Genomic DNA, 21691 nt, shown 5'->3' on the forward strand with positions numbered 1-21691 from the left:
CTCATCCTCCTTGAGCCCTCCGACAGAAAGACATCCAAGTTTATTTATTCGCCTCGTGAGCCTAACCAAACACCGGCAATATGGAGGCCATCAAGAAGAAGATGCTGATGCTGAAGATGGATAAGGAGACTGCTCTGGAAGCGGCTGACCAGTCCGAGATTGACAAAAAGGCAGCTGAGGATAAGAGCAAGCAGGTGGGGACACCTAGCCTAGCTTAGCCTAGCCTAGTATTCTCAGTATAATTCTAGTTAGTAATTAATTAGGTGATGCTAACTCACACACAGTTGATTAACTTTCCTAACTCAAGTAGGCCAACAATTGCTAAGATGCTAACCATATCTTGGTTAGGGGAGGTCAACTGAAGGTTAATCTTGAGGCCTTACAATAGAGCTCAAATTCAAAATTGGTTTGTTAACGCTGAATCGAATAATCATTACCTAGAGAAGGCAAGCAACCTATGCTCACACTAAATGTTATTAGCAATAAATAACATAAATTATAATAACTATTCTTCAAGTTAATATATATTATGGCATATACCATATCTATTAACTATGTGTATGTTTTTTGTTTTTACTCAATGATAACAATATTTAGGGAGTTTAAGTCAGAGTTGTTTGAAGAATGCAAACAAATGATCTTGGTATTTCTACCGAAACGTAGAAAAAAATATCCAAATGACAAATCCAAGTTTGACAGCCAGGAGCCTTTAAAAATGCCTAGACTTAATTGACAGATAGTCACAGGAAAAGACAAATGAAGACATTATATCCGGATCCTAAAGTGATCATCGTGTTCCAGAGAGCTCCATAATCTATAATAAGACTGTGCGTGTAGGTATTCTTCTTGACAGTGACAGCTGTCCTCAAGTTGGAATCCAATAGTAGGGTTGGGAACAACGACAAGTACAGGCAATCGTTTTACACAGCAGTCCAGGGACGAAAGCTGAGAGCCTGGGGATATTAATACCCACAATGCATTGGCACTGTAACCCCTCAACACATTCATTCGGCTACTCATACTTGTGGATGTTGGGGATCAATTGCTAATCACACATACACAATCATTATACATAACATTCGAAAATAGTTTTATTCACTAAGTAATGAACCGAAGCTGGAAATATGGGCCATCTAACATGATTGTTTGCTCTAATCTCCCCCAATTACTTAAATTAATGGTTTTGTACTACAGAAATATGTTTTCGTAAACCTTGAGATGTTGACCTCTATTTCTCACATCTTGCTAATGTATGTGTGGTTCTTTCCACTCTATAGCCTGGTCTTCACACATCTTGGCTTGTCTTACTCTGAGTTTCTTCCCTTTAACCATCCTCTCATACTGTATCTCTCCCTTGCTCTATTGTCCTCTCCTCACTGTCTCTCCATCTCCTCTCTTTCTGCCTGTTTGTCTCTCTCTTTCCCACTCCTCCCTGTCTGTTGTTCTTTCCCTCCGTCAGCATGACGATGCGTTGATCCAGATGCAGAAGAAGCTGAAGGGGACTGAGGATGAGCTGGACAAATATTCTGAGGCCTTGAAGGATGCCCAGGAGAAGCTGGAGGTTGCAGACAAGAAAGCTGCAGATGTAAGTTCCGTTGGCACACCAAACAGCACACCACACAAACTGCCCTCTCACACCCACACATATAAACAAGGCCTCTCTTCCCATTATATTAGTTTCCACATACACAGGTCAGGCCCACACCCTTTCTCTACCTTATTTGGATCCCTCTCTTCCTATCTGTCCCTTGATAATGATGAAATGGTTTTGTCAGGGAAGCCCTCCCCTGATATAGCATGTCCACCTGCCATACTAATAGCTTGCCTTCTTATGGCAAAGCCCTGAGAAGGCTCTCCCATGCCAAAATACCATGTGGTTTAAAACAGGAGAGGTCAGAATGGTGGGGGCGGAGGAAAGGGGGGGGCATGGTGTGTGTAAAGGCCATGTCTACACAGACACTGTCATGGTGCGCGATCGTAAATTCACTCTGCTATCTACTCTGATTTCAGAGCGCTCTCGTCTGAGTGTGCCAGAGTGCAGAATAACTGATGAATTTACGAACGCCCAACACTCGTTGAATGTGGCCGGTGTCAATAAACATCGGCAAAAAAGCTTAATTAAATTGTTGCCAGCAGCACACGTTACAGTCAGCAACGCTCTGGATAACAGCCAAACCAGCTCTGCGAGGGTGAGTAAAATGGTCAGAGAGAGGTGTTCTCTCATTTATGTCTGGAAGTAGTTAGCAAGCTAGCTAACTTTAGCCAGTCATCTTGGGTGCTTGAATGCCGTTGTGAGCCCAGAACGCTCAGATCAACCCTACTCTTCGGCCAGAGACACTCCGAGAGCGAAACGCTCTGAATTTACGAACGTGCACTCTGAGCGCTCTTGGGAACTCCAGAGTGAATTTACGAATGCACCCATAGAGACAATGCTTTAAACGCCCCTGCTGGTCCATACCATGTGGTAGATAGGCCCTGAAAAAGAAAAGCAGTAAGAGACCTTGAGAGGAGCCAGAATCCGCAGTGAGGATAAAGATAACACAACATCTATGCCCTGGCTCGTGTGGCATCTCATACAATCTAATGGCATAGTGTCATGACTTTTGGTCTCAGTTGCCAGGACAGAATATCCCTTCAGTCTTTAGTTAGTCTCGAGGGACAGAGTCACAACAAGACATTAGTGAGGCAGGAGACATTCACAGTCAGGTGGAGAGATCTACACGTACTGTGGGGGCTATTACAAACCCTGCAGTGTGGCATTCTGTAACCACACAACACAAAGCAAAATGGCCATCCAGGGTCAGCCATAAAATATATACTGCTCCCCCTCCTCCCCCACCAACCGGCAAGCACCACCCCCTGCAGTGGTATTTCAGTGCAAAGCCTCTCGGCATCCAAGAGGGGGTGAAATTGATTTAGACAGGGTGTCACTCTGCATAGCCAGCTGGCTACAAGCCCCCCTTCCCCTCTGCTCTGCACCCAATGGGGGATTAGTGCTAATAGTGTCGCCATGTCACTGCTGTTATTACTCCTGTCATCATTGTGTTCCCGGTGACTAGGGAGAGTGTAGTGGGGACGATTAATATCGTTACCCCTTCAAACTACTCGGGTTCAAATGTCATTGACACTCCCAGACTGGTGTAATCCACTGTGGAGTCCTGGGGTGTCCACTGCTCCTTTACTGAGGATTAGGGATGCGTTTCAAACGATTGGCTTGCTCTTTGTTGAGATAATCTTTCCTGGAACATTCTATTGGGAGACGTGTGGGTGGCACACATTACTTTCTCTTCTAATGGAGTTGCTAGTGTTTCCTGACCCTTCATTAAATGACAAGATAAATAAGAAACCACCAAGAGATCAACTGCAGTATTTTTAACATAGCTTTTTTTAACGTATGCTTAGAGTTACAAAGGCAGATCAAAAGAACTCATCCAGTATCCAATTATCATTTGATTATTTAATTGATTTAAATCAAATCAAATCAATTTATATAGCTCTTCCTACATCAGCTGATATCTCAAAGTGCTGTACAGAAACCAAATTCATAACTTACATTTAAAATAAAATGCAACGCCACTCGTGATTAATATGTCCCCCAAAAAACTGAACCAGTACCTGGGCTTGATGAGATGATGAATATGACAAGATCTCCTCTGACGCCTAGGATCCTTTAATTCAAAGTCACATTAACCAGCTCCGCAAACGTTATAATGTCAAAATATGTTCGGTACTCATCAAAATATGGAGTTTTGCAGAGCAACTATCGTCATTACTGCCGTTGCGCACGGTATGTACTTCCAAAAAAGTTTAAAATAAAAAGAAATATATATATATTGGGATACAGTAGCGCTGCTGAATCAGCCGACTTGTGCGTGGCAGCAATTAGTGATTTTATTGCAGGTACCGAAGATGGATTTGGCACACGTGAACTTGGTAAAAAACAATAGATACTTTTTATTCAGACCTTTTTTGGAAGCACATACCGTGGGTAACGGCAGTAATGACGATAGTTGCTCTCCAACTAGTTGTATTTTGACATTATAACGTTTGCAGCGCTTGTTAATGGGACTTTTAATTTGAATTTAAGGATCCTGGACGAGAGGAGATATCGTCATATTCACAATCTCCTCAAACCCAGGTACTGGTTCAGCCAAATACTGGCTAGTATGTGTAATCATGGGAACATATAGTGGTTAGACAAGCCATTCTCAAGTCCACATACAACTTCATATTTGTACATGTCAATGGACATCACCCATGGACCATGGTGCACATTTCTGGATACATGGGGCGAAAAGAGTAGTAATACGCAATTTAAGCCATCTCACATCTATTGAATACCAGGGAATGAATCTTTACATACACTAAAACCATCACGTACAACATTTATATCCTGCAAGATGTGTCACCTGAGCATGGGCTAAAAGCAGGGTTCTCAAGCCAACACATTTCACAATTAGCCAGAGCATTACACCGCAGTATGCATTTTCTTTATGCTAAATAAAACCACTCACTGGCTTCCAGTCCAGATAATGGCCTGGCCAGCTGGCATATGCAGCTTGGACAGATGGCCCTGTGAGCTGAGGGCAGCCAGCCAAGAGTGCCTGGAAGAGTTGGGCCATGACAATACACTGCAGACAGGACCTAGACCTATAGTGACAAAAGTAAATCCTGAAGAGTAAAGATATTGCTTCAGATGAACCGTATTGCTACCCACTGGCCACACTGGTCGAATCGACGTCGTTTCCATGTCATTTCAATGACAGTACGTTCAACCAACGTGCAATAGATAGATGTTAAATTAAATTGATGTCTATGCCCAGTGTGTGGGTTACAGGCTGGTCTCATAGACTAGACGTAACATACTAAATGTAAATCCAAGACACTCAAATTAGTATGATATGTTACATTTGGTATGGTTACATAAGACGTATGGTTGCTTAAGGCAAAAACGAAATTAAGGTGGCTGCGAGATCAAATCTCATCACAGACAGCTTTATAATTTTAGATAATTAGCAACTTTTCAACTACTTACTACTTTTGAGCTACTTTGCAACTACTTAGCATGTTAGCTAACTCTTCCCCTAACATTACCCCTTTTAGCTAACCCTTCCCCGAACCTTAACCCTTTTAGCTCATCATGTCTGTAACCTTAACCCTTTAAACTAACTCCTAAACTTAACCCTAACCAGTAGCCTAGCTAACGTTAGCCAGCTACCTAACATTAGTCACCTAGCTAGAATTTGTAACATATCATATGTTTTGCTAATTCGTAACATATTGTACTTTTTGAAAATTCACAACATATTGTATGTTTTGCAAATTCGTAAAATGTTTTACATTTAGCTAATTCGTAACATATAATACAAATTGTAATTCATAACATATCATGCGAAATGGGTGACGGACATCCATAAATTGATACATATCATATGGAATAACATTTCATACTAAATGGAGTGTCTCGGATTTACGTACATAATAATACGAACAATTCTGAGACCAGGTTGAGCTACTAGCTAGCTCTAAATATGACCATTTGTGTTTACTGTTTCATTGTCTTTGCGTTGGATAACTTTATTGAATTAACATTTGGTTAAAGTAAAAATTATCCAGGTGGCGGGAATATATAAGGCGTCAGTTCCCCTTTGACAGGGCGGAGTAGACCGGAAGCGTGCTGTCTGCTGAAATAAGGAAGAGAAGAGAACGAGGCAACTGAACAGTGGAGGGAGAGTGTAACCGTCTTTTTTTTGCACAACTTTGCTCCAAATTCTTAGCAATTTGCTTATTCATCTTCAATAGACAACTGGAACCATCACCCATACATTTTGCTTAAAAGGAAAATACTACTTGTATTCATCTTGTTGGAACTGCCTTTCGAACCTATAGCATTTATTTTAGCCGCTAGCTAGCTAACGACGCTGTCTCACTGTGTACATTGACACATCGAGGTGAAAACTTTGATTTACAGTTTTTAGGCTAGTCTAATTGATTCATTCGGCATAGTTATCAATCGAACTACTTGACGTTTTTATGCACATTACATTTGTCTGCCGGTAAGAATTAATTTATACTATAAGCTGACTCCCTACAGTGTTGAGTAACGTTAGATTGAAAGAAACAAAGCTCTGTTCTAATTTCCATTTTGGACTCGTTGGCGGGGCGTTGCTGTGTCTGTTCGGGAAAACATCGCATCGGGAACGACGTTTGCCAGCTTGCAACCAATCGAACTGGAACGACTAACGTTAGCATCCTACACGAGCTAGTTTTTAGAAACGCGTTTTCAATCTTTGCAAGTTAGCTATCGAATTAAATCAACTGAAGAAAATGGCCAATAGCATCGAGGCAGTGAAGCGAAAAATTAAAGTTTTGCAGCAACAGGCGGATGAAGCCGAGGAAAGAGCCGAGACTTTGCAAAGACAGGTTGAAGAGGAGAAGCGTTCAAGGGAACAGGTAACGTTGCAATAACCTTCCGGCATCTGCCAACTTCAGCCTTTGACTTATCCAGGTGGTAGTTACAGGTCTTGGATGCATTGATTTGTTACGCTATGGCAACTTTCCAGTACAGTTTGAACTGAACCCCCTACCCTAGTCAGTTGGCTGGGTGGCTACCTTTAGCACCTATTGTCGGTTTCTTCCGCTGGCTCAGTCCAATAGTCTCATATTGGAGGTGAAAGAAGTTTGACAAATTCGTGCTAAATCAGATACCCAGCTACCTGGCGTCCTCATAGAGAGAAGACATCATGGATTTAACCAGTTTTAGCATGGCCATTGTCATTTTAAAGTAGTACATTGGGTGGGGATTCCTGTGGGTTGGGAGCAATCAGCCAATGATCAGCACCTTTTATTAAAATTGGGTGCGATGGTTTGTAAATGGATTTAAGATATAACAGCCATCAAGAGGCCACAATAAATGAGACACAATATTTGGTTCAGGACTCCAGCACTACAGGTGGCGGTAAGCCACCAATATTGGCTTTCCAATTTCTTTAAACACATGAAGAAAAGTGACTACTTTTTAAAATGGATATGTGTAACCGATGTGAAATGGCTAGCAAGTTAGTGGGGTGCGCGCTAATAACGTTTCAATCTGTGACGTCACTCGCTCGGAGACCTTGTAGTTGTTCCGGCTTTTGTGGAGCGATGGTTAACGATGCTTGTGGCTGTTGTCGATGTGTGCAGAGGTTCCCTGGTTCGAGCCCAGGTAGGGGCAAGGAGAGGGACGGAAGCTATACTGTTACATATGGTTTCAATATATTACATGTAAAAAAATATATATATATATTTTTTATATTGAACCTTTATTTAACTAGGCAAGTCAGTTAATTGTAAATAAGAATTTGTTCTTATGGCCTACCGGGGAACAGTGGGTAACTTGTTCAGGGGCAGAACTGCAGATTTTTACCTCGTCAGCTCAGGGATTCGATCCTGCAACCTTTCGGTTACTGGCCTGACGCTCTAGGCTACCTGTTGGGTTAGCTGACCACTTGACGAACGACGTGTGCGCTTCGTTGGGGCAAAAGTTAGCTTGTTGTTATTCTGGATGGCCAAATTGCTAACAAGAATGACAAACTGTCATGTGGGGAATCGTAAGTGGCTCGTTTAATGTTCTTGATACCATGTCTTGTTTTGAGGTGTTCATGTCAATGCTAATATGTCTGAAATTAGCTAGGTAACCAAAAATCTGTAACGATATATTTGAGACAAGTTCTCATTGTGCACATGCATTTGTTTTCAAAAATCATTGGAGACCAAATATAGCTTACACGTTGTCAACAATCTAAGCCAACTCAGTCTGTTTTGTCCCATAGTTGTTGGTTAACAACCAATCTGTCTATGGCGCAGCCCATGCTGTTGCAGACACTATAATGGCACAGATACAAAGATGGGTCCTCGATCCATCTCTATGGGCGTCCTGCATTTCCAATTATCTTAAGAATAATTGTACCTAAAGGTCTTTGCGTCTTTCATTGATTGGATATGTATTATTTGTGCAATGCTAATTCCAAGATGAAAGTCGGTCAAATGCTTTGAATAGTTTGTATTTCCGTTGTCCCTGCATTTCCCCATTCACTGGAATTTCAAATGCTTGGCCCTCAACAACTTGCCAAATTCCTCCTCTAAGCTCACTAGTAGCTAGTGATGGGTTGCCACACAGTGCAACATTTATTGCGGTTTTATGGCACACTACTTTGGCCCAGGCCCCAGTTGTGATTCTATGGTGTAATTCTGTGGTTAAATTCGATGTTAACTTGGTCAACTGATATGCGCTCAGTGTCTTTTTCAAGGAGGTACACAAGTGCTACTGTTATTTGGAGCAAAACAAATGCAACACAATAATTGGATATGTAAGGCCATTCCATAGCATTTGACTGCAAGAAATAGCCTACACAGTGGAGAGTCAGTTTTTAAAATGAGAGGGTCTCTTGGTCAACAGTTATACTCTAGCACAGAGGCCTGCTTTGGAAGCGGGTGAGACAGAGCGCAAGGCTCCCGTGGAGTCATTCTACTTTTGTGCACAGGAAGTGTGGTTGCCAACTGATTGTGGTGGGGCTTTTTTTTGTCAGAGGAAATGACAACGGACAACAAAAATTGTGTGTGTTACCTAAGTGAAAGACAACCTGACAATGACTGTTTGGCCCTTTTCCCACAGATTAAATCAGGCCTAGTCTGAAGGAGGTATGTTGTATCATTCCACCTGTCTGACTCAGCCTTCTGGGAGTCTACACTATTCAGAAATGCTACTACTCTATTACATAAGCTCCTCTGAAGACTCGGATCATGTTGCATCTTGGTCATAAGGTGTGTACAAATACTAAACACCACCAAGCTAACTAGACACCTCATTCTCAGGTCTAGAGCTGAAATGTCTCTGCGCTACAGTGTTCTCCATAGAGGAATTTGAAGATGCATACACATGCTCCTCACTTCCAATAGTCTAGAATAGTATATTAATTAGAGGTCGACCGATTTAATGGCCAATTTTAGTTAGGGCCGATTTCAGGTTTTCATAACAATCGGCAATCGGCTTTTTTGGATGCTGATTACATTGCAATCCACAAGGAGACTGCGTGGCAGGCTGACCACCTGTTACGTGAGTTTTGGCATAAAAAAGACCATGTGGCTGCAAGGATCCAAGGTAAGTTTAATTCTAGCTAGCAACTTATCTTATAAAATTTTACAAAATCACATTTGCAAAAAAAGCACAATCGTTGCACAAATGTACCTAACCATAAACATCAATGCCTTTCTTAAAATCAATACACAAGTATATTTTTTTAACCTGCATATGTAGTCAAAAGATTCATGTCAGCAGCCAATATTAACTAGGGAAATTGTCACTTCTCTTACGTTCAGTGCAAGCAGAGTCAGGGTATATGCAGCAGTTTGGGCCGCCTGGATCGTTGCGAACTGTGTGAAGACCATTTCTTCCTAACAAAGACCGTAATTAATTTGCCATAATTTTACCTAATTATGACAACGTTGAAGGTTGTGCAATGTAACAGCAATATTTAGACTTAGGGATTCCACCCGTTAGATAAAATATGGAAAGGTTCCATATTTCACTCAAAGAATAAATGTTTTCAAAATGATAGTTTCTGCATTTGACCATACTAATGACCTAAGGCTCGTGTTTCTGTGTGCCTATTATAATTAAGTCTATGATTTGATAGAGCAGTCTGACTGAGCGGTGGTAGGCAGCAGCAGGCTCGTAAGCATTCATTCAAACAGCACTTTCCTGCGTTTGCCAGCAGCTCTTAGCAATGCTTGAAGCACAGCTCTGTTTATGACTTCAAGCCTATCAACTCCCGAGATTAGGCTGGCAATCCTATAGTCAAAAGTATATGAAATACAAATGGTATACAGAGAAATAGTCCTATGACTACAACCTAAAACTTCTTAACTGGGAATATTGAAGACTCATGTTAAAAGTAACCTCCAAGGAACTTAAACGTTAAAGCTTTTTTACATGGCACATATTGCACTTACTTTCTTTTCCAACACTGTTTTTGCATTATTTAAATCAAATTGAACATGTTTGAGACTAAATAGATTTTAAGTTCAAATAAGTGTTCATTGTTCATTCAGGATTGTTGTAATTGCCATTATTACAAATCTATTTTTAAAAAATGGTCAGATTTAATTGATTGGCTTTTTTTGGTCCTCCAATAATCGGTATCGGTTTTTTGGTCCTCCAATAATCGGTATCGGCGTTGAAAAATCATAATCGGTCGACCTCTAATATTAATTCATACATCCACCACCATGGCTGCAAAATACCACCTCCAGAATGTGCTTGGTCAGACAGGAAGTAGATAACTAACAGCACTCTTTTCTTTTAGTGACCGAGAAATATTTCAAGGGTGCGAGGGATCCGGGGGGGGGCAAGGGCTGTTGAGGGGGTGCCGATTTGCATATCTCTATGGCGCTGGCCTCCGTTGGTAAGGGCCTTCCTTCCTAAAGGCTGTCAAACACTTGCATGCCAGTGCCATGACAACTGGGGTTTGTCTGTGCTCCGAAGTCGTTCTTTCATGCAGCCACAGCAGGTTGTGTTTGTGTGTAGTAGGGGTAGTTAATCAAGTGTAGCCGTATACATCTACATCTGAAAGGTGCTGTCATTGCTTATGCACCCCTTCTGTTTTTAGTTTGGTTGGCTGTGTGTCTCAATATTGCAGTGTTAGATTTACATTATTTTCATCTGACAGATGGTCTTACCCAAAGCCATAGAGGAGTTTGTGGTTTCAACCTAAATGCTTCTGATACTCTTTGCTGACATGATTCTATGGTCGTCATGCTAGCGTCTCCTGGGCAGTATTTGAAAACATAGTGGCAGAAGGATCATGGCACCCAGCTCTATGGTTGGTCAAACGCTTTACCCATTTATGCTTGGTCTCATCCACATTTACTAGATGGTGCATGCATACAATTTAGCAACTGACCATGGAGGTATTACAAGTAACAGACAGTCCTAATCCTCAATGTGCTTTGCAGTATATACTGAGCTGTGTCAGTGTTAGCCTCCTTCTGGTCCATCTTCTGATCTGGCCATCTGGTTGTGGCTATCTAAGGCTTAATAAGCCTCCTATCCTTCTCTCACTGCTCTTTGTCTTCCGCTCTCTCTTTCTCTGACACCGCATTATTCCTCTGCTTCAAGGCATGGAGAGTGAGAACAGCCAGGCTACTCTCAAGGCACTAAAACATTTATTCACTCTTAAGTGCTTTAACCTTCCCCTCATTCGTCTCAGTGCATTCTCTCTCTCCCTTGCTTTTCCATACCCAACCCATCCAGGGTAGGCAGCACGGTTATCTAGGCTGGTGTGCCCAATTAGTGTCATTCATGGCCACATCAATTGGGGAGAGATTCGCTGTGTGCATTAGTGTATGCAACTCTTATGGTGATGAAATGTGATGGGTTGGTGTCCATTACAAAGACTCTGAGAGCACAATCTCACTTTTCCAGCTCTGTTCCAGTTCAGTAGAGTGCTGCTTCTCTCTCACCCATGCATACAGGCAGAGGGAGAGGTGTGTCCTTTAACAGGCCTGTGTGTGTGAGTATGGTTGTTGTGGGATTGCTATTTGTTATGTCATAGTAACCTTGTGGGATTGTAGGCTACGTCACTCTGTAATCCTTTATATCAAAGGTTGAGGTGGTGTGAAATATATCCTTATCGTCATTTAAAGGTACCGGTATGTCATGATGTGCTGTCTTTGTTGGAAGAGGTGTCTCAAAGGGCATTTGTGAGCTTATGGTGTACATATCTTCTCAATAACCTCTCTGTCCCCATCCAGGCTGAGGCTGAGGTGGCCTCTCTGAACAGGCGTATCCAGCTGGTTGAGGAGGAGTTGGACAGGGCCCAGGAGAGACTGGCCACCGCTCTGCAGAAACTGGAGGAAGCAGAGAAAGCTGCAGATGAGAGCGAGAGGTGTGTTTTTTTTTTTTGAATGGGTGGAGGTGGTGTTCAGTTCTCACCGGGTCAACTCACTTCCTCTGATGCCACTTCCTGTTTCTCTAAGCGGGAGGCTTTTGACTTCCTGTCAGGGTTTTAAAGCAGATATGTGGGAGAAGGTCATTGGTGGATGTGAGCTGGAAGTAGCCTATTTGAGGGTGTACCCTGTGGGTAATGAACAAGTTTGTGTATATAGGCTAAGAATTTCTCACACACTGCGCCCTGACCTCTTTGTATCAGTGCCCCTCCTCCGATCTGGCATACATAATAGGGTCCTGACACGCGTATCAGCAGAAGAGGAGAGCTGTATAGTTAGTTTGCCACCAGACTATAGAGATATCTGCTCACCAGTTTCTTTCCTACAGTATTTCCTGTGCAGAAAGCTAAGGCCTGCAATACACTGTGTAATATGGTAATTAAGGCCAAAACACTTTTTTGACACTCATGCCCATCTTTTTCTCTTTACCTTCCTTTCTCTCAGGGGTATGAAGGTGATTGAGAACAGGGCCTCCAAGGATGAGGAGAAGATGGAGATGCAGGAGATCCAGCTGAAGGAGGCCAAGCACATCGCTGAGGAGGCCGACCGCAAGTATGAGGAGGTGAGCTCATCAGACCCCCCCAACACACACACACACACACACACACACGTCTAGAACAAGGCTCTGAAGTGGCTTCTGAAGAAGTCTTGGACCGTGCATCACCACTTCTTTCATTCACTTGCTCTTTTCAAATGTTTTACTTCCTTCACTCCCTGCCTCTTCTCTACCCCTACAGGTGGCTCGTAAGCTGGTGATCATTGAGGGTGATCTGGAGCGTACAGAGGAGAGGGCGGAGCTGGCCGAGGGGTGAGTCACTTTCTCACATTGATGATTTTATATCACTGTACCTCTCACCTACAGTCACACTGCATCTGCTTAAGCTTGTAGCAGAACATACACCCACCAGTTCCCTCACTCTTACACTGCAGAAGTAAGTTTAAAGCCACGATGGGTTTCAGTCACACATTTTGCATGGCGTTACTTAACTGGCCCCAACACAGCTTTGCATGACGCGTTCACTCGTCACTTAAGTAGGAACTGTACATCCACTTTTTTTATGTTACTTTTACATGTTTTGAAGATTTGTTGTTACCTAACAGTGAACTGGAGGTGCTTATGTTTCTGCTGCATTCACTATGCAACAGAACGATACTGTTACTTTAGTAATTACCTGTAGTATAGCTGAAATATGTATTAATGTCTGGACTAGCACGTTATCATTAGCATAAAAGTGGGAATGCCATAACAGTACCATGACAATATCCAATCTGTCCTCTCCCCGTGTGTGTGCATGTCGTGGGTTTACCATACCGACATGTCCCTTTGTCGGTTACCATTTTCTGTTTCCCCCTATCTTATGTCTGTCTCTGTACATTTTCTCTCGTTCTTTCGCTCTTTCTGCATGCGCTTCTGTGTCATGTGACCCCACCCCACTCACTAACAGCAACGCCCGGAGGTTGGAGGAGCAGCTGAGGGGTTTCGACCAATCACTGAAGAGCCTGCAGGCCTCTGAGGACAAGGTACTTTCTCCCTGTTCTTACCAACTACAAGACACAGAATGGTGCCTTATGGGGACCCTCGAAGGGTCTGACTGGTGTCTTCATTACAGACGTCCATAACACGACCCTCTGAACCTGGTTTGTGAGGACCAGGAATGCACATAGGGATTTTCAGTCCTCCTATCCTCGCTAACATAAATTCCTGCGTTCATCTGGCTGCATGACTGACCGCTGTAATTGTATAGCTGCTGCCTCCGTGATCCTTTCCCCTTCTCGTGTGTGCTCATTTTCACTTCTCAAACTCTCTGCATATCATCCGCATGAATTTACCCAGCTTTATCGAGACCTACAGGTGCTCCATATTCCAAGTTTACTAAGAGTATTTGACCACAAACATTCTCCCTTGGTTTATCAGGGATTTGTATGATAAGTCTATGCTTTGTATTGTTGGGATATTATTTAGTTTGTAGCAGAATGGCCATGGTCTGGGTCCCATTCCTCCGAGGTTAAAGTTCATGCCTTTCTCTCCTTGTTTTTCTCTTTGTAAATCTGTCCGTCTGTTGTCTCTATCCCCCACCCTCTAATTCCCCTGTTCATTGTCACGTCTTTACCCCCCCCACCTTAACCATTGACCTTTGTCCTCATTTTCCTTACTCCCTCTTCTACCCACCCTCTTCCTCATCCCCCTACTCCCACACCCTGTTAAAACCCCAACCCCAAATGAACCGCAAAAAAACTAAATACTGCAGCAAATGCGCCGAGTTGGAGGAGGAGCTGAAAAATGTCAGCAATAACTTAAAGTCCCTGGAAGCCCAAGCTGAGAAGGTAGGAGGGAGGGAGGGAAAACCCCTGCATGTTTGGAACTGAACGTAACTACACCCAGGCCAGTCCTGTAGACAACTACAGGTCCATTGACCACCTAAAACCCTCCAAAGCCTTATTGAACTGAAATGAGGGGAATGGAAAATGAGTGTTGCTGGTGAATGTCTTTAACTACAATATGGTGACCATAACCCTGGATGTTGTGCATAACCTCAATTTGAAATGTTTGGTTTCCTTTGAGAAGAGATAAGTATTCTCTAATGTTTTAATAAGCATGTGTACTGGTATATGCTACAGAATGCTTGTCTGTAGTCTAATGCAATGTGTAATCAACTTACTTAATCAAAGTAGAGGCAGACCTGTTTGCCTTGTAATGGTGTCTGGCATTGTATCACGCCCACAGCCTCAGCAAGTCAGTTGTGTTTCAGACATCCCCCAGAACCGGTTTGGTTCCTGCTCACGTAACCACATGCATGTGCACCATAAGCTGGTCTCTGTTTGGATGAACTGACCGATCAAACTGCCAGCATCACAAATTCCCAGTCAACAACGAAGTCAGACGTTAGATTGCCTGGAATGTAGACAAGTACTCTAACAGTTCTAGAAGGCTCGCCACCCCTGAGGAAAATCCAGACACACAGATGTTCTCTCCTGTTGCCATTAAAGTGGAACGAGGAAGTACATATGAGCAGGCATCAAAACCAGCTCACTGGGGACTCCTCAATCCTGAACATCTGTTTCTTTCTCCCATCTGAAAGGGCCCAGGACTGGTTCTAACTAAGGTGTTTCAGGGCAGGGAGGGAGTCTGCATGGCGGTTGTCTGCTGTGGTGTAATCCTTAAGGTTTTCTGGATAAGAGGCCACACCCTGACTTTGCAGCTGCAAGAATGCAAACCCACATCTGGCCTAACCCCCCCCCCCCCCCCCCCCATAGGGTGATGACACTGTACTGCACAACACCAGTGCTCTGTAGCTCAGAGAGAGGTCTTTTCAGCAAACTCCCATTGCCAAATGAGTGTCTGCCAATGATGTTATCTGACGAGAAGCCTGTTTTTGTTTTCATTCTTTTTCTCCCACCCAAACTCTAGCTGCACAGATAGAAAAACAGTCAATCTCTAACTCCTCAGGCATGTTGAGTCACACTATCAGTCTACACATCTTCTCTCAAAGGCTTCACAGCTTGATGAGCCCATGCCTTCCCACTGCACTGTTGCAGCTCGGTCCGCACAAAGTTGGTAGCAAAGATATTTATAACTAACCAAAGTTTATCTGTGTCGTTTAGTGGGAGCAAATTAAGCATAGTGGGCAGAACAAGCAAGGAGGTGGGCCAAACACGAATTAGTGAGATCCTATTGGTGCGTTGTACTATATTTCCATTAGGGAACGCCCCCTCTGAAGTGCGCGTGTGCACAAACTCAATTCGACCTTGCACTCCCAACAAAGCACGTTTTTAACTTTGGCAAAGCGTCAGGTCACTAAAACTTTGTGCACTGTGTCCATAACAGATTCTAGTTGTGTACAAATGTCGGCCCAGCTTCACCTAGTTCCATCCTCTCACTACCCTCGACTGGAGTTCCTCTCGCTACCATATTTGGTGGTAAACATTCTAAACGGATAGCCCCGCAAATTGTCTGGGTTGCCCCTTCTGTCTGTGGTGGTAGTTGCCACTGGCAACCTGTTTCGACTCAAACACAAATACTCATCGTACAGCAGCCACATTCAAAAGCTTATGACCAGACTGAGTACTCAAAAGGAATGAGGAATAATAAGAATCTGTTTCTCCTAATTGTAGGCCAACCCCCTTCCCAGGGGGTTTCTTTGCAGGTCAGTATCTGTTCCTAATTACAGTCGCAGATGTCCCGCCATGTTTCTACTACATGACAGAAGAATCATGGCTGTTCTATGCGAACGCTCTGTTGTGCTGTCCTGAATAAGCCCGAGGACTCCCTAGTGTCCCAAACGTGTGGTTCTCTGATTGGCTTTTCTCTTCCTTTGTCCCCTACAGTACTCCCAGAAAGAGGACAAGTATGAGGAGGAGATCAAGATCCTGACTGACAAACTCAAAGAGGTGAGATTCCCCAGAAACGCCTATCATGAATCTCTGAATGACTGATGCTGTGATATGTGCCTGTATTGCTGTGGTGGGTTTAATAAACTTGTTATTTTCCCATAGGCTGAAACCCGTGCTGAGTTTGCTGAGAGATCAGTGGCCAAACTGGAAAAGACCATTGATGACCTGGAAGGTAGGACTCTCACACTCCACATTGTTGTAATTTCACAGTACTGTTATGAGGTGTTATAAACTGTACTCTCCCTCCTGTACCCTCTCTGGCTTTGTCTTTCTCTCATCCCCCTTGGTGTACATCTCTCCTCATCCCTTTCTCCTCTCCCCCCTCTGTGCGCCCACAGATGAGCTCTATGCACAGAAATTGAAGTACAAAGCCATTAGTGAGGAGTTGGACCATGCCCTCAATGACATGACCTCCATGTAAATACTCATTTAGATGCCTGTTGTGGTGTGGGTTGAACTGGAGTGTGTTAATAACAGTATGATTCAGTAACAGTATGCAGACTGTCATAAGGGGATGTTACAAGTTGAGTTGCTAGGGAACTATTGTAGTGGAATGTGCTCTGGTAGCCTTTGACTGTTTGCTGGAAAATGTATTGAGGCATAGCCTACAATGTACACACTTCCATGCACACATACCATTTTATTCTGACTCTAGAGATAGACATATTGTAGATGGATACAAGCATATGGTAGCTACAAGTAAATCTGCAGTGGGAGAAGAACGTATCCAGAGACCTTGAACTTTCCCCTTTATATCTTATCATTCACTTCTGCAAAGTAACGGATGTGAGCTGTCACCTTGGCAACGGCACAACACAAGACAAGAACACTAAGACTTTATGTAGATATGGCTCGCACACTATCACATGTAACCGTGGACATATTATATTTTTATGGAAATCAATGCGCTTGACTCTAGTCTAGGTCAGGGAATCCATTTGGAACTATTGATTTGCAGCTTGTGTGTATGTGATCTGCTTGTTTAGTTGGCCAATTTCTTTCAGTCTAATTCAATTACAAGTTTGAGTATCCCAGTCTTCTACTGTAATACACTTAAAGGGCAATTCCGCCACTTTAACATCATTCATCTCCAGCACCAAACCAGTGTCTACATATGTGAAAATGGAGCATTTCTGTGGTTAAAGGTCCTAAAAAAAGATGCTTATCACAGGATTAATAAAAGTAAAACACACCAGCGAGGTTCTAGCCCAAGGGAGAGTATTTTCTTGCTCTCCACGTCACCATAAATCACTTAACTTTTGATGTTATCATCGGGTAGAACTTTAACATTTTTAACAACTTAAATGCGCTGTTTTCACATGTTGACACTGGTGTTGTGCTGGAGATAATGAAAACGAGGCTGAAAAATTGGTGGAGTTGCCCTTAAATTCCGGTCATGCATGGAGTGTTTTGGAGTTGCATGGATTGCAGGCTTGCTGTGAGTTTACACCCCCATGATGACAATAACCATGGTGTGTCAGTATTATTTGAAGTGTTAAATTGCCATTGCTCCGTCTCTATTTCAGATAAATTGGACTCGTTAGATTTCTGGAAACCCAGTACTCTGAATTCGGTCTGCCTGAACTGCCACAATGGTTGCGTGCTCTCTCCCTCTTCCCCCCCCCTTTCCTTTCTAGAGAGAAAGACCCAAACCCTCCCCGTAGTCACCAGTGCCTGTCTCTTCCTTTCTCTTTGGACTGTTCTCTCATCTCCCTTTGTCATTGGCCCAGTTGCGGCCAGAACGCTGGCTGAGTTTCTGTGTTACTGTCTGTCTTTTATTGTCCATCTGTCTGGACTCCTTTCCTATCTGTACTGCACTGCTCAGTCTCTGACAAACTCATGTTCACACACTCTGTATTTGTGACTCTCTCTGTACCTAATGAAGAGGGGGAAAAATAATGCCTTGGCTGTTGTCTGTGCTCTCTATGTTCACTGGTTTTTGGCTGTCCACACTGTCTGGGTTTCATTGGTTTCGCTCCACTATGCATTTTGCATCACTATGCATCACCGAAGGTGGGTCAGTGTTGTCTGATGCACCCCCCCCCCTGAAAAAAATAAGGGGTTAAGTGGAGGTATTCTGGTCAAGAAAATGTTATCACAAGCATTACTGTGGGCACAATAAGTACTTAAAATCGTTATGAGTGTTAGGCTAGATTTTGCTGCACTTCTTGAATTGGCACCAAAGGGATAACACCCTCAGACACATACATTTTTGAAATCTGTCCTGGTGATCACTCAAAGACGATCCACTGTTGCGGACCAGGTTTGTGTAATCTTAGATTACAGGTGTGGAACAGACCCTTACCTTTCTCTCACACGTTCTGAGTCACGTCTTATGAAGTGACCCAAAAGAGGAAAGCTCAAAACAGATTTGCAAGTGAATTATTACATTGTCGGAGAACTAAGTATACAAACTTGCAAATATAGAATTTTTTTCATTTGTAAAATAACCTAAAAGATATGCTGGTAGCACATTAACCTGGTCAGTGCACTAATTATTGAAGTAGTGCAAATATTGTGTTTTTAATGTGACCTGGTGTCAGGAATGTTTATTATTTGTAGATAAATTCACTCATCCTTGTTACTGAAGCGGAAAAGCCTGTAATAGTGACTAGCTCAGTCAGTGTTGGAATTCCAAACACAGATTCAGTACACACAGCATTGTCAATGTACAGCTAATGCTACAGTAAGTAGTTTGACAAGATGCCTAAAATGGACTATTCAATGACATCAAAATGACATGCCTGTGGTTGCACAAAATGAGTCGACTGAGCAATGACTGTCATAATGCAAGATATTAACTTGGTAATTATTGACTTAAATCTACAGAATTCATTACACACCCATAACTAAATACACAACCTTTTATTACAGTCTTATGTTTGCTATCTTGACATAAATGTATTAGGGGTGGGATAATATTACCATAGCATAATTATAGCCCAAAAAAATCACAATATTCAATGGTGGTCTAAGGCTAGAGATCCTGGTTCGAGTCCAGGCTCTGTCGCAGCGACCGGGAGACCCATGGGACGGTGTACAATTGGCCCAGCGTCATCCGGGTTAGGGGAGAGTTTGGCCGGCCGGGATGTCCTTGTCCCATCGCGCTCTAGCGACTCCGGTGGCGGGCTGGGCGCATGCACGCTCGCCAGGTGTTTCCTCCGACACATTGGTGCGGCTGGCTTCCGGGTTAAGCGGGTATTGTGTTAAGAAGCAGTTCGGCTTGGCTGGGTTGTGTTTGAGGGCTCACGACCTTCGCCTCTCCCGAGTCTGTACGGGAGTTGCAGCGACTGGACAAGACTAACTACCACTTGGATACCACGAAATTGGGGAGGAAAAAGGGGTAATAAAGGGATGAGGTTGGAGAAATGCAACCACTTTCAGAATCATAAGACCGAGCGATGGACGTCAAGACCGACCAGCCATGATATAAAAATCATAGTTTTAACCATGTTTTGAGGCTTTAGTGGTTATTTACAATTACATTGTTTACAAACAAACAAGCTTATATTTTGTGTTATGAGGTACGCCAGCTATAGTCCACTCATGAGGCATTCATAAGTTATATTCTTCAAAAATCAATAGGTTTAACCTATCAATTTTAAAAGTCCAAAAATTGTATGTAGAAATCGCAGATTGACAGAATAAGCATTACTAACATTGATATACCAAGACTTTATGGCAATCTCATTCAGCCATTCCATAAATAAATCACAAGACCCACAACTAAAATAAAGTTGTGTATCAAATTTCCCTGAAAAGGCAGGTTATCTACTTTTCAGCAGAGATAAATGGTGTCTGTTAAATATATAATAAAATGTATATTAGGCTACTCCCCCCCCCCCCCCCCCCCCCATTTAAGCATTGGCAGTTTAAGGCTGACTGTAGTACCCCAGGCATTGTTAGCAGAAAACGGGATTCCCCCGTTTTTAGTGAATGGAAAAAGGTCAATCTTCGTGTAAATAATAAATCATGGTACCAATTGCTTCTAATACACCAGATGTATGTCCTTGAATATATATATATATATATATATATATTTTTTTTTTAAATTGCTCACAACATAAGATAGTTCTAATGGCAGCCATCAGTACCCCGCTCGGCCTTCAACATGAGTTACTCAATGAGGGCAGCACTGAGCTAGCCTGCAACGTCTCTTCCTGGACTAGCACAAATTGCGCCTGCTATGTCTCAACTTCATTTGACTGATGCACTATTGAGTCTTCACATAGAAATCAATGTTGTCACGTGATTGATGGCTTTGTCCGTACATATACAGTACCAGTCAAAAGTTTGGACACACCTACTCATTCCATGATTTTCTTTATTTTTACTATTTTCTACATTGTACAATAATAGTGAAGACATAAACTATGAAAAAACGCATATGGAATCATGTAGTAACCAAAGTGTTAAATCAAAACATATTTTACATTTGAGATTCCTCAAAGTAGCCACCCGTTGCCTTGACAGCTTTGAGAACTCTTTGCATTCTCTCAACCAGCTTCACCTGGAATGATTTTCCAACAGTCTTAAGGACTTCCCACATATGCTAAACACTTGTTGGCTGCTTTTCCTTCACTCTGCTGTCAAACTCATCCCAAACCATCTGAATTGGGTTGAAGTCGGTTGATTGTGGAGGCCAGGTCATCTGATGCAGCACTCCCATCAGTCTCCTTGGTCAAATAGCCCTTCCACTGCCTGGAGGTGTGGTGGGTAATTTGTCCTGTTGAAAAACAAAGGATAGTCCCATTTTTAAGCGCAAACCAGATTGGATGGTGTATCGCTGCAGAATGCTGAGGTAGCTATGCTGGTTAAGTGTGCCTTGAATTCTAAATAAATCATTGACAGTGTCACTAGCAAAGCACCCCCACATCATCACAGCTCCTCCTCCATGCTTCACGGTGGAAACCACATGTGTAGATCTGTTCAGCTACTCTACGTCTAACGAAGACATGGCAGTTGGAACCAAAAATAACATTTGGACTCATCAGACCAAAGGACGGATTTCCACCTTTCAAATGTCCATTGCTTTTTTTTTTTTTTTGGCCCAATCAAGTCTTTTTGGTGTCCTTTAGTAGTGGTTTCTTTGCAGCAATTTGACCATGAAGGCTTGTTCCACGCAGTCTCCTCTGAACAGTTGATGTTGAGATGTGTCTGTTTATTTGAACTCTGAAGCATTTATTTGGGCTGCAATTTGAGGCTGTTAACTCTAATGAACTTATCCTCTGCAGCAGAGGTAACTCTGGGTCTTCCTTTCCTGTGACGGTCCTCTTTAGTCAGTTTCATCATTGGGCTTGATGGTTTTTGCGAC

The 21691-nt window shown here is 42.8% G+C and overlaps 1 protein-coding gene across 8 annotated transcripts in view; it reads left to right on the plus strand.

Annotated features, from left to right (window-relative positions):
• Positions 1-21691, plus strand: part of LOC129837494 (tropomyosin alpha-3 chain-like) — a 26126-nt gene continuing 4435 nt past the window's right edge. The window contains exons 1-9 of one of the 8 annotated variants that reach the window (XM_055903707.1): positions 1-194; positions 1460-1585; positions 11791-11924; positions 12430-12547; positions 12723-12793; positions 14235-14310; positions 16312-16374; positions 16480-16549; positions 16716-17252. In XM_055903707.1, coding sequence (XP_055759682.1) covers positions 81-194; positions 1460-1585; positions 11791-11924; positions 12430-12547; positions 12723-12793; positions 14235-14310; positions 16312-16374; positions 16480-16549; positions 16716-16798 — 855 coding nt within the window. In that variant the 5' untranslated portion in view covers positions 1-80 and the 3' untranslated portion in view covers positions 16799-17252. Of the gene's footprint in view, positions 195-1459; positions 1586-5658; positions 6454-11790; positions 11925-12429; positions 12548-12722; positions 12794-13430; positions 13507-14234; positions 14311-16311; positions 16375-16479; positions 16550-16715; positions 17253-21691 lie in introns of those variants that run through there. The other 7 variants (XM_055903708.1, XM_055903704.1, XM_055903703.1 and 4 more) reach the window with 7 other exon arrangements.

Source organism: Salvelinus fontinalis, chromosome 38 (assembly GCF_029448725.1).
Source record: "Salvelinus fontinalis isolate EN_2023a chromosome 38, ASM2944872v1, whole genome shotgun sequence".
NCBI classification, from domain to species: Eukaryota; Metazoa; Chordata; class Actinopteri; order Salmoniformes; family Salmonidae; genus Salvelinus; species Salvelinus fontinalis.